The sequence below is a fragment of the Podarcis raffonei genome, chromosome 4 (assembly GCF_027172205.1).
Source record: "Podarcis raffonei isolate rPodRaf1 chromosome 4, rPodRaf1.pri, whole genome shotgun sequence".
Classification (NCBI taxonomy): Eukaryota; Metazoa; Chordata; class Lepidosauria; order Squamata; family Lacertidae; genus Podarcis; species Podarcis raffonei.
Window position 1 is genome coordinate 6159484 of NC_070605.1, and position 12335 is coordinate 6171818.

The 12335-nt window shown below is 50.8% G+C and overlaps 1 protein-coding gene across 9 annotated transcripts in view; it reads right to left on the reverse strand.

Annotated features, from left to right (window-relative positions):
- Positions 1-2478: 2478 nt before the first annotated feature.
- ARAP1 (ArfGAP with RhoGAP domain, ankyrin repeat and PH domain 1) overlaps positions 2479-12335 on the reverse strand; it is a 138930-nt gene continuing 129073 nt past the window's right edge. For all 9 annotated transcript variants that reach the window (XM_053385330.1, XM_053385333.1, XM_053385335.1 and 6 more), the window contains 6 exons: positions 11537-11619; positions 9233-9283; positions 7135-7198; positions 6776-6931; positions 5402-5441; positions 2479-3235 (listed from right to left, as the gene is read on the reverse strand). In XM_053385330.1, the coding sequence (XP_053241305.1) occupies positions 5424-5441; positions 6776-6931; positions 7135-7198; positions 9233-9283; positions 11537-11619 (372 nt within the window). In that variant the 3' untranslated portion in view covers positions 2479-3235; positions 5402-5423. The remainder of the gene's footprint in view (positions 3236-5401; positions 5442-6775; positions 6932-7134; positions 7199-9232; positions 9284-11536; positions 11620-12335) is intronic.

Sequence of the window (12335 nt, forward strand, 5' to 3'; positions counted from 1 at the left end):
ATAAAAACGAAACCCATTTAGGTGGGGATAAGCAATAGTTCTGGTTTTTCCCATGAGTATTCTGATGCTTTAAAAAAAAAAAACAGGCAAACTTCTCCTGCAACGAGCCACCGCCAGCAGTTATTTGACTGGAGGGAGGGAAATGCCCTTTGCACATGTTCAGAGGCACTCTCCAGATTCTGGTTCTTGCATCCTGGGCTGGGCCCTAGGATCCAGAACAAATAGAAAAGGCCGAGTCCCTGTTCTGTGTTATTTCACGACAGGCAGTGCAGTGCAATGTTAGAGACCTGGGTGCAGATCTCCACTTGGCCATGAAGCTCACTGGGTGTGACCTTGGGGGCCGGTCAGTGCTTCTCAGCCTATCCTACCTCACAGGGTTGCTGTGAGCTCCTTGGAAGAAAAGCTAGATAGAAATGCAATAAATAAGTTCTTTCCAAAGAGAAACTTCCCTTACCAGCTTTGCAATGCTGCTCTCTCTTCTGTTCCCTTAAAAGGGACACGGGATCCCCCCACCATCATCTCCTCCTCTCCCCCCCCCACCCCACCCCGGCAAATGGATGCATAATAGCCCGGGGAGACTAATGGAGCCTTGGGAACTGACACAGTAGAAGAGACTCTTCTCCATTAGCTGCAGAAGCAGCCGCTGCCCTGGCGTTAATGGATGCATTGGAATCCTAACAATAATAAAAAGAAAGGATACTTGCAATGTTCAGTGCAAGAGGAAAAAGCCGAGATGAAAACACGTTGGGAATGGATCTCAGCTCTTGGGCGGCCCAGAAACTGCCTCTGAAGGAGCAAACAGGACCCCACGGTGTGTGGGAACGCAGAAAGGGGCGCATACAGGTCGCTCTGAACAAACCACTGCTCAGCCACAGGTGGCTGGTTAAACTGTGGAATTTGCTCCCACAAAGCAACAAGGGCAGGGAATCACAGAACTGCAATGTTGGAAGGAGGATCAGAGTCATGAAAGCAACCTCTTGCAGAAAAAGGTGGGGTATAAATGCATTCAACATATTGAGGTTGAATCCTGACAAGACAGAAGTACTGTTTTTGGGGGACAGGGAGCGGGCAGGTGTGGAGGACTCCCTGGTCCTGAATGGGGCAATTGTGCCCCTGAAGGACCAGGTGCGCAGCCTGGGAGTCATTCTGGACTCACAGCTGTCCATGGAGGCGCAGGTCAATTCTGTGTTCAGGGCAGCTGTCTACCAGCTCCATCTGGTACGCCGGCTGAGACCCTCCCTACCCGTGGACCGTCTCGCCAGAGTGGTGCATGCTCTAGTTATCTCCTGCTTGGACTACTACAATATGCTCCATGTGGGGCTACCTTTGAAGGTTACGCAGAAACTGCAATTAATCCAGAATGCGGCAGCTAGACCAGTGACTGGGAGCGGCCGCTGAGACCACATAACACCAGTCTTGAAAGCCCTACACTGGCTCCCAGTATATTTCCGAGCACAATTCAAAGTGTTGGCATTGACCTTGAAAGCCCTAAACAGCCTCGTCCCAGTATACCTGAAGGAGCATCTCCACCCCCATCGTTCTGCCCGGACACTGAGGTCCAGCTCCAAGGACCTTCTGGTGGTTCCCTCCCTGTGAGAAGTGAGGTTACAGGGAACCAGGCAGAGGGCCTTCTCGGTGGTGGCACTCGCCCTGTGGAATGCCCTCCCAACAGATGTCAAAGAAATAAACAACTACCAGACTTTTAGAAGACATCTGAAGGCAGCCCTGTTTAGGGAAGCTTTTAATGTTTATTAATAGACTATTGTATTTTAATATTCTGTTGGAAGCCACCCAGAGTGGCTGGGGAAGCCCAGCCAGATGGCCGGGGTATAAATATATTAATATTATTATTATTATTATTATTATTATTATTATTATTATTATTAAAGTAAGAAATCTGTCTCCCTCCTCCCCTTCACAATCCTCGGTCAGTATCTTGGCGACGGCCCTTTAGCAAAACTGTGATCCCTGCATAGCAGCGGGTGCGACTAAATGACCCTCTGGTCCCTTCCTGCCCTACAATTCTATAAAAACCTCCATCTCAGGTGTTCAGCCACCCCAGATAAAATGTCAGAGACACCACGACACGGGATTCTCCGAGGGTATTTATTAACATTACAAAAAAAGACAAGAAGAAGAGGTGTTGCTCTTAAGGAAAGATTCTGCCTGCCCGCTTTTCCCACAACTTCCCAGCCTCAGACAAAGAAGGAAAGGGGAATTTCCCGGGCCTTAAGCCTCGCTGGCCTCCTCCCTGTCCAAACAGAGGTGGGCAAGAAGCACCCAGCCCTGACATCTCTCTGCACCCAGCGCTACTGGCGATGCTCCTTTGTCCCTCCTCCGTCCACCCAGATACCAAACAGGAGCACCCGGTCATGCCGAGGGGACAGGCAAAAGTTCTCAGCACCCGCAACCCACCAGGTCAAGGCAAAGGGGTTGGCAAAAAGCCACGCGGAGAGAGGGCAGAGGGAGGCGGACAACAGCATCTCTCTCCTGCCAACTCTCTGAAGTGAGCGCAGGAAGCAGAGATGCTTCTGAATACCAGTCTCTGCAAAGCAAGTGCGCTCTGTGTTCGAATCCTGCTTGCGGTTTCCCCCTCAAGAGGAATCAGCATGGTCCCTGCAAGAACAGGATGCGGGACTAGACAAGTCACTGGCCCGATCCGGCAGGATTTCCCTGTGTGATACTGCCAGGAAGCCCTCGGCCGGATCCAAGATGGTCACAGTCCTTTCTGTCCCACTGTTTCTCAATGAGAACAAAATTGGGTTGGCAAAGCCCTGGAGCAGCTCCAGAAAGGGCTCAAAATCCACGCTGTGTCCAGTGGAAGCATCTCACGGTTCCTGCACAATCCAAAAGAAGAAAGATGCCGCGGGCGAGGGACACCTGTGGCTAAAGCCACCAGGACAGGGGGCAGGAGCGATGCCGGTTCGGTAGTGAATTTGGCACATGTTGATCAGAGATGCAACGTCCCCTGGGGTTTGTCTTGGGTTCCCGGGGCTCCTTCTCCAGTCGGCTTATCAATGTCCCAGCCTCCTGAGGACCGTCTCCAGGGCTGTCCTTGAAGAAAGCTCCCTCCTTCCTTTTGGGAGTCCTCGGCTCGGCCTTGCAGGGAGATGGGGAGTCCACAAAGGGCAGGCTTTGTTCCTGAACATCCCCCCCCTCCCTTCCCCGCTGGACCAGCCAAGGGCTCTTCGTTTCCGGACAGCTCCTTCGCCTCCTTGGACTTTGGCCAACCATCCTGCGGGAGGAAAGAGAGACGATAAATTACACCCAGGAACACATCCTCCTGTCCTGTACTCTCTACACACCTGTCCTGTACAAAACTAAAAAGACCTGAGGAACGAAATCATCACCCCATTCGTACTAAGCATCCCAGGGCACTCAACCGCTGCCACAATGCCCTTTCTTCTATCAGATAACAGCAAAGGTTGCTAGATTCATAGCAGGGGCAATCAGAATAAGGGCCACTAACTGACGGCTGATTCAGGACTTTAAATTGTGCTTTTATGTCAAATTTCCTTTTCTGCATATACTGTAATGCTTTACTGTTGCTATGGCCATTGGCTAATGCGAATAAAATTTTATCTCTCTCTCTCTCTGGTTAGCCACTGGGTGAAAGAGGATCCTAGGCTAGGTCTGATCAGGCAATATCTTCTTAACAATACCCCGTCCCTGGTTGCCATTTGTGCATATACAAGATTTTATCTACGTTGGCACAAAACTACCGTATTTTTCGCTCTATAAGACGCACTTTCCCCCTCCTAAAAAGTAAGGAGAAATGTGTGTGCGTCTTATGGAGCGAATTCAGGCGGGAGGCTCTGCTCAGCGCTCCCTTTAAAGAGTCGCGTGGAGCATGTGTGCTGCTCTTGGGGGCTTTTCCCCAAGGAGGGAGAAGGGCTGCCCTTCTGGTTTAGCCACGCAAAGCCTCCGCAGGGCAGCGGGGAGCCTTCATCCCGCTGCCCTGCGGAGTCTTCGCGCGGCTATCCCTGACTTTTGCGGGAGGTGGGGGAAGGGTAAGAGAGTGTGGCTCTGTCCCTTCCCACACCTCCCAGAGAAGCCCCCAAGAGCCACACTCCATTTAAAGAGCGCACGGCTCCTGCGGGAGGTGGGGAGAAAGCCAGTAGGCTTGCTTTCGCTGAAGCCAGGAGGGCAAGATCCTGCTTGTGCACCGATCCTGCTTGCTCTCCTGGCTTCAAGGATAGCCCCGCAAAGCCTCCTGAGTGAAGATGGAGGAGCGCTCCCTCTTCGCTCAGGAGGCTTTGCGTTCCTTTCTTATTTCTTGTTTTCCTCCCCTAAAAACTAGGTGCGTCTTATGGCCCGGTGCGTCTAATAGAGTGAAAAATACTGTATGTGCTATTAGAAGCAAAGCACCCAGGAAGGACGGCCGGGTTTCTGTAGAGCGCAGCAAATGGAGGCAGAGGACTGGGGAAGGATGTGCAGGGATGCGGCCGAACCTTTTGCAGTGGGGGTCCTTGGACGCGGGTCCCACCGGTATATTTTAAGAGGATCTGGGCCAGGGTGAGAACAAGAAGAAGCAAGTTCAGGAGAGCGTGGTTGAGATGATCAAGGGCCTGGGAGCCAACTCTGATGAGGAACAGTTGAAGGAATTGGGGGTGTTTTGTCTGAATAAGACTGAGAAGTGATGGAATAGCTACCTTCAAATCTCTGAAGGGTCATGGAATCATAAAACTGTAGAGTTGGAAGGAAGCCTAAGGATCATCTAGTCCAACCCACCACAATGCAGGAATCTCAGCTAAAGCATCTGCTTAAGAACCTCCAAGGAAGGCGAGTTCACCAGCTTCTGCAAGCTTCCGAACAGCTCATACAGTCAAATAGTTCTTCTTGATGTTTACTCGGAATCTCTTGGAAATTGAAGCCGCTGGTTCGGGTCCTAGCCTCCGGAGCAGGAGAAAACAAGCTTGCTCTTCCATGGGACGGTCCTCGAGATATTTGAAGATGGCCCTCACATCTCCTCTCCATCTTCTGTGCTCCATACCCAATTCCTTCAACTGTTCCTCATCAGGCTTGGTTTCCAGACCCCTGATCATCTTGGTCGCCCTCCTCTGCAAACCTTCCAGCTTGTCAACATCCTTCTTATATTAGGGTGCCCAGAATTGGACACAGGACGCCAGATGTGGTCTGACCAAGGCAGAATACAGTGGGACTAGGGCTTCCCTTGATCTGGACACTGGACTTCAGTTGATGCCCCTAGAAGAGCATTAGTCAATCGCCTTTGGTGTGAAACTGCTCCTGAGGCAGGATGTTGTAGCTTTCAGAAACCTTTTGGCCAAGAGGACTAAGAGAGACCTCAGCGGTCCTTCCAAAACCAGGTCTCTTCTCAGCAGCCCTGTGGACTGCATGTGGGGGCAAGTTAGCATCCGTGGCCCAGGGAGACAATAGTTACCTGCCACGCTCGGTGTCCGGTTTCATACATCCCGAAGGAGCTGGAGAGGAAAGGAGACAAGCTTAGAAAGGGAGAAGTCGCCTTCCTGTCCTCCTGTCTCGCCATCTGGCCCAGGGCGGGCCTGACAGGCCTCATAAGGACGGCTGCTGTTTCTTGCAGGGTTTCCCCAGCTTGGGTCTCCCGCGGTTTTGGGACTACAACTCCCATCATCCCTAGCTAGTGGAACCAGTGGCCAGGGATGATGGGAACTGGAGTCCAAAAAGAGCTGGAGACCCAAGTTGGGGAAACCTTGATTCATTGCATTTCCACCCCACCTTTCCTCCACGGAGCTCAAGGTGGCCTAAGTAATCCTCCTCTTCCTATTATCTTCACAACAACTACCCTGCGAGGTTGGCTGAGAGTGAGTGGCCAAGTGTGAGATTCAAACCCCGGTCTCTCCCAGGTCCTAGCCTGACACTCTGACCACTACACCACACTGCCTCTCAAGCCTGTAGGCTTGCTCTACCAAAGAAATAAGCCAGACCCAGCTGTGTGTGCGGTTATCAGGAACAGTAATAATAATAATAATTTATTATTTATGCCCCGCCCATCTGGCTGGGTTTCCCCAGCCACTCTGGGCGGCTTCCAACAAAACACTAAAATACAATAGTCTATTAAACATTAAAAGCTTCCCTTCAGATGTCTTCTAAAAGTCTGGTAGTTATTTCCTTGACATCTGGGTGGGAGGGCATTCCACAGGGCAGGCACCACCACCGAGAAGGCCCTCTGTCTGGTTCCCTGTAACTTGGCTTCTCACAGTGAGGGAACCGCCAGAAGGGCTTCGGCATTGGACGTCAGTGTCTGAGCAGAACGATGGGGGTGGAGACACTCCTTCAGGTATACTGGACTGAGGCCGTTTAGGGCTTTCAAGGTCAGCACCAACACTTTGAATCGTGCTCAGAAACGTACTGGGAGCCAGTGTTGGTCTTTCAAGACCGGTGTTATGAGGTCTCAGTGGCCACTCCCAGTCCCCAGTCTAGCTGCCACATTCTGGATTAGTTGTAGTTTCTGGGTCACCTTCAAAGGTAGCCCCACGTAGAGCCCATTGCAGTAGTCCAAGCGGGAGATAACCAGAGCATGCACCACTCTGGCCAGACAGTCCGCGGGCAGGTGGGGTCTCATCCTGCGTACCAGATGGAGCTGATAAACAGCTGCTCTGTACACAGAATTGACGCTGGCTTCTTAGAGCAAAAAAGCAGAGCGCGGACGTCTCTGCTGGGGGATTGCCAGAAGGTTGCAGAGCTGAGCAGCCTTCCCTCACCTGCTGCCCTCCCTCCAGGTGCCCAGTGCCCAGCAGAATGCGGGCAACCTATGCCCATCCGCAGTTTCCCTCACCGTCAGCGGGTCGGCTGCGAAGGCCGCGACGCTGTTCCTCATCTCGCTCTCGTTGCCTCGCAGAGGGATCAGGGAGATGTTCCCCAGCCGGGAATCCTGCTGCGTCCGGGACGCCCGAACCTTGGAGGACTCCGGCGGCCAGATGTTCCCGCCGTGCTGGGAAGGCCAGAGAGGGAGGAAGAGGTCACAAGAAGGGACAAGGTGGATCAGGCCCGGCGGCTAGTCGCAGGCCAGTTCTCCCCCTCCTGCTCCACCTTCATAGAACCCTTGGCAGAGTTGGGAAGGACCCCAGAGGCCATCTATCCCAACCCCCTGCGACAACCCTGAGAGGTAGGTCAGGCCGAGACCCCTCCACTTACCTGCACAGAGAGGAAGGTGGCAAACCAGCCCCGCAACTCCATCTGCGTGTCACAGCAGAGATACCTGGGGGGGGGGGAGATAATAATAATAATAATAATAATAATAATAATAATAATAATAAATTTTCTTTATACCCCACTTTCCCAGGCCAGAGCCAGGCTCAGGGCGGCTAACATCAATATCATTTCAGTAAAAACATAATAAGAAAAGAAAAAAACAATTTAAAATACAGTAAAGGTAAAGGTAAAGGTACCCCTGCCCGTACGGGCCAGTCTTGACAGACTCTGGGGTTGTGCGCCCATCTTACTCAAGAGGCCGGGGGCCAGCGCTGTCCGGAGACACTTCCGGGTCACGTGGCCAGTGTGACAAAGCTGCATCTGGCGAGCCAGCGCAGCACACGGAAACACCGTTTACCTTCCCGCCGGTAAGTGGTCCCTATTTATCTACTTGCACCCGGGGGTGCTTTCGAACTGCTAGGTTGGCAGGCGCTGGGACCGAGCAGCGGGAGCGCACCCCGCCGCGGGGATTCGAACCGCCGACCTTTCAATCGGCAAGCCCTAGGCGCTGAGGCTTTTACCCACAGCGCCACCCGCGTCCCATTTAAAATACAGGTTAAAATGCAATTTAAAATGCAGCCTCATTTTAAAAGTCAAAACCATAAGGGGAGGGAAACATAAGGGTAAGACTGAGTCCAAACCAAAGGCCAGGCAGAACAGCTTTGTCTTGCTTGGTACTCAAACGCCTTGGTTCCCAAACGCCAATAACCCAGAAGTGAGTGTTCTGGTTTTCGAACGTTTTTTGGATGCCGAACGTCCGATGCGGCTGTCGGCTATTGTTTCTGGGGCGCCTACACCAATCAGAAGCTGCGCCTTGGTTTTCGAACATTTTGGATATCAAACGGATTTCTGGAACAGATTAAGTTTGGCGCTTTTGTTTTTGCTATTTATTTTGCGTTTTTGTTTTCGAGGCTTTCTCGGTTAATTTGTTTCTATGACTGTGTGGAACCCAGTTCAGCTACTGATTGATTGATTGATTGATTGATTGATTGATTGTGCGACTGCAGAAATGGATAAAAGCCCCCCATCCAAACATCATCAGTGCAGGTAAGAAAAAAATATTATTATTATTATCATCTACAATACCGTCTCATTTATTTTATAGTACAGTACATTGATTATTGCTTTCATTTTACAGATCAATGGTCTCATTAGGTAGTAAAATCCAAGTTAAATTGCTGTTTTAGGGGTTGTTTTTAAAAGTCTGGAACGGATTAATCCGTTTTGCATTACTTTCTATGGGAGCGCGCCCTGGTTTTGGAACAGACTTCTGGAATGGATTAAGTTTGAGAATCAAGGTAAGGTAAAGGTAAAGGGACCCCTGACCACTAGGTCCAGTCGTGACCGACTCTGGGGTTGCGGCGCTCATCTCGCTTTATTGGCCGAGGGAGTTGGCGTACAGCTTCCGGGTCATGTGGCCAGCATGACTAAGCCGCTTCTGGTGAACCAGAGTAGCGCACGGAAACGCTGTTTACCTTCCCGCCGGAGCGGTACCTCTTTATCTACTTGCACTTGACATGCTTTCGAACTGCTAGGTTGGCAGGAGCAGGGACTGAGCAACAGGAGCTCACCCCGTCGCGGGGATTCGAACCGCCGACCTTCTGATCAGCAAGTCCTAGGTTCTGTGCTTTAACCCACATTATTACTGTTTCTATTTATTTATACCTTGCTTTTCCCCATGTCGGGGACTTGAGGTGGCTCACAGAATAGATAAAACCATAGGGGGGGAATCATTACAAAATGAAAAGGAGGGAGGGATGTATCTGGGACTGTGCCCAGCACCCCTTCCCCTCCCAAAAAGGCTGTTTGCCCACCAAACTTTTTCAAAAGCCCTAAATTATTGCTGCCAATTTTTCTTACATTTTATTGATTTATCTTTTTTTTGTAAACCGCTCTGATCCCCCCCTCCCTGCCAGGTGGTATATAAATTTTACGAAATAAATAAAAAGGAATTTCCCCAGCTTTTATCGGGATGGGATGGGCTGGAAACAAACAAGCAAAAAACCACAGTTGTGGGTCTGACCCCCAACCAGCCGCTTACCATTGCTGCTTCTCCAGCTTCTCGTTCTCAAAGAAGACGGTGAACCCCCAGCTGGAAGAGAGGTAGCGAGGAAGAGTCAAAAGGAGAGCAAGCCAGAAAACGTAGCAGCCACCTCCGCCCCATTTTTTGTGCTGCCTGGGGGGAAATGGTTCCTTGGGGTTTCAATGTTTCCCCAGGTTAAGCAGGTGGGCAGGGAAGGTTACACACATTTACAGAATCACCGAACTGTACAGCTGGAAGGGACCCCCCAAAATAAAATAATAATAATAATAATAATAATAATAATAATAATAATAATAATAATTATTATTATTATTATTATTATTATTATTATTATTATCTGAACAGCATCCCGAAGGTCCCTAGTCCCTAATAGCATCTCCCAGAAGGGCTGAAAACTCACCCCACAGCCCACCCTTCAAATCCCGCCATGACGCAACAGAGCACATCTTTGAACATCAGTTCCAGCTCCTCTCCGAAGCATCACACCTCCTCTCTGCAATTAGCCCTAATAAGCAGCGACTGCAGCAAAATCAGGGTCCTTCCGTCAGCTGAGAGCCCTGCGGGTGTTTTTTCCCAGACCCTCAAAAGTTTCCCCCAGGTGGAGAAACCCTGTGCTCAGCTGGTACCACTTAACAGAGCTGTGCGTCTTGCGAAGCAGGTTTGCCACCTGGCGGCCGAAGGCAGGTTGTGCGTGAGCTCAGGAAGGACAGGTAAGCAGAGCCTGCAGGATCAGGCCAGGGGCCCAACCAGCCCAGCCTCCTGTTCTCGCGGTGCAAAACCCGGAGGCAGGATCCAGGCCCAAGAACTGCTCTCCCCTCCTGTAGTTTCCGGTAACTGATGTTGAGAAACATTGCTGTCTCTGACTGTGGAGGCAGAGTGTGGCCCTTGATAAGCCTTGTTGGCCATCGCTGCCTCCTGTGGCAGAGAGTTCCACAGTCTAACTCTGCGCTGCACGAAGAAGGGCTTTCTTTTATCGGCTCTGAATCTTCCAAACTGGCAGGAAGGATGGGGTGGGGGCGAGTCCATAGGCACAGCCAGGATTTATGTTCGGGGGGAGGGGGACAGAACCAAGCTATCTGCGATGCAATTGGCCAGTTTGTTAAGCATTTTTATGTACAGTGGTGCCTCGCAAGACGAACGCCTCGCAAAACGAAAAACTCGCAAGACGAACGAGTTTTCCGTTTTTGAGTCGTTCCGCAAGACGAATTTCCCTATGGGCTTGCTTCGCAAGAAGAAAGCCCATAGGGAAATCTCCGGGGACCTCTTTTAAATGATGGCGGTGGGGAGCAAAGCCTTTCGCCCCCCGCCGGCCTTCAGAAGAGGTCCAGGAAGGCCGGCGGGGGCCGAAAGGCTTTGCTCCCCACCACCAGCATTTTAAAAGCGGTCCGGGATAGCAGGGCTTTCCCGCTATCCCGGACCGCTTTTAAAATGCTGGCCATCGGGAGCAAAGACTTTCGCCCACCGCCGGCCTTCAGAAGAGGTCCTGGACCTCTTCTGAAGGCCGGCGGGGGGGCAAAAGTCTTTGCTCCCCCCGCCTGCCTTCCCGGGACAGCAGAGACTTCTCTGCTGTCCTGGGGCGATCTTAAAATGCTGGCGGGCAGCAGCGAAGCCTTCGCTGCCGACCCCCAGCATTTTAAAAGCCCCCGGGACAGCGGAGACCGCCCGGGACAGCCGTCTTCAAATACCCGAAGGTCTCTCCCCGGACCTGGTCTGAAGGCGGTTTCCATAGGAACGCATTGATTGATTTTCAATGCATTCCTATGGGAAACCGTGCTTCGCAAGACGAAAAACTCGCAGGAAGAAAAAACTTGCGGAACGAATTAATTTCGTCTTGTGAGGCACCACTGTATTTATTTATTGCCCCTCTGGCTACAGCTATGCCAGAGTCCAGAAACATCTGGAGGGTTATAGACTCAGGAACTCATGCAGAGATGCAGGAGGCACTCCTCTGAATATGGTGATGATGAGAATATTATTATTATTATTATTATTATTATTATTATTATTATTATTATATACCCCATGCATCCAACTAGGTTGCTGCAGTCACTCTGGGATGCTTCACGCAGAACACATAAACACAACAAAACATTGCCATGGACTTCAGGGGGTTGGACTGGATGACCATTGGGGTCCCCTCTAAAATTCTCTGATTCGGTGATCCTGAAGGTTCTGGAAGCGGATCTTTTGGGGGAGAAGGGTCAGGCGTGCTTACAAAAAATCAGCAAGGATAAAGAGGTATCCAGCCAGGATGAGAGTGGCATAGATGAAGCGGCACTTGAACTCAGAGCAGACACTCACCAGCTCGGAGGACGGACTTTCTTCTTTATTCCCAGGTAGATCTTCAGGTTCTTCACTGGCCATTCTTTCTCCGGTTTGTGGCTCTGGAGAAGAAGGAGAAGAGTGAGAGAGCAGAAAGGGAACTTACAATTCTATGACTCATCGGCACAAAACTGTAGCGCTGGAAGGAACGCCCAGAGGTCATCTAGTCCAACCCCCTGCAATGCAGAAATCATGGTTAAAGAATTCCCTGTGGAACGCCCTCCCTTCAGATGTGAAGGAAATAAGCAGCTATCCTATCTTTAAAAGACATCTGAAGGCAGCCCTGTTCAGGGAAGTTTTTAATATTTAATGCTGTACTGTTTTTAACTGTTTAACTGTTTTTAATATTTTAATATTTAACACTGTATTGTTTTTAACACTCAATTGGGAGCCACCCAGAGTGGCTGGGGAAACTCAGCCAGATGGGCGGGGTATAAATAATAAATTATTATTATTATATAAACATTATTATTATTATTATATAAACAGGGCTGCCTTCAGATGTCTTCTAAAAGTCAGACAGTTGTCTCTCTCCTTGACATCTGATGGGAGGGCATTCCACAGGGTGGGTGCCACCACTGAGAAGGCCCTCTGCCTGGTTCCCTGTAACTTGGCTTCTCGCAGGGAGGGAACCTCCAGAAGGCCCTCGGAGCTGGACCTCAGTGTACGGGCAGAACGATGGGGGTGGAGATGCCCCTTCAGGTCTACTGGACCGAGGCTGTTTAGGGCTTTCAAGGTCAGCACCAACACTTTTGTGCTTGGAAACATACTGGGAGCC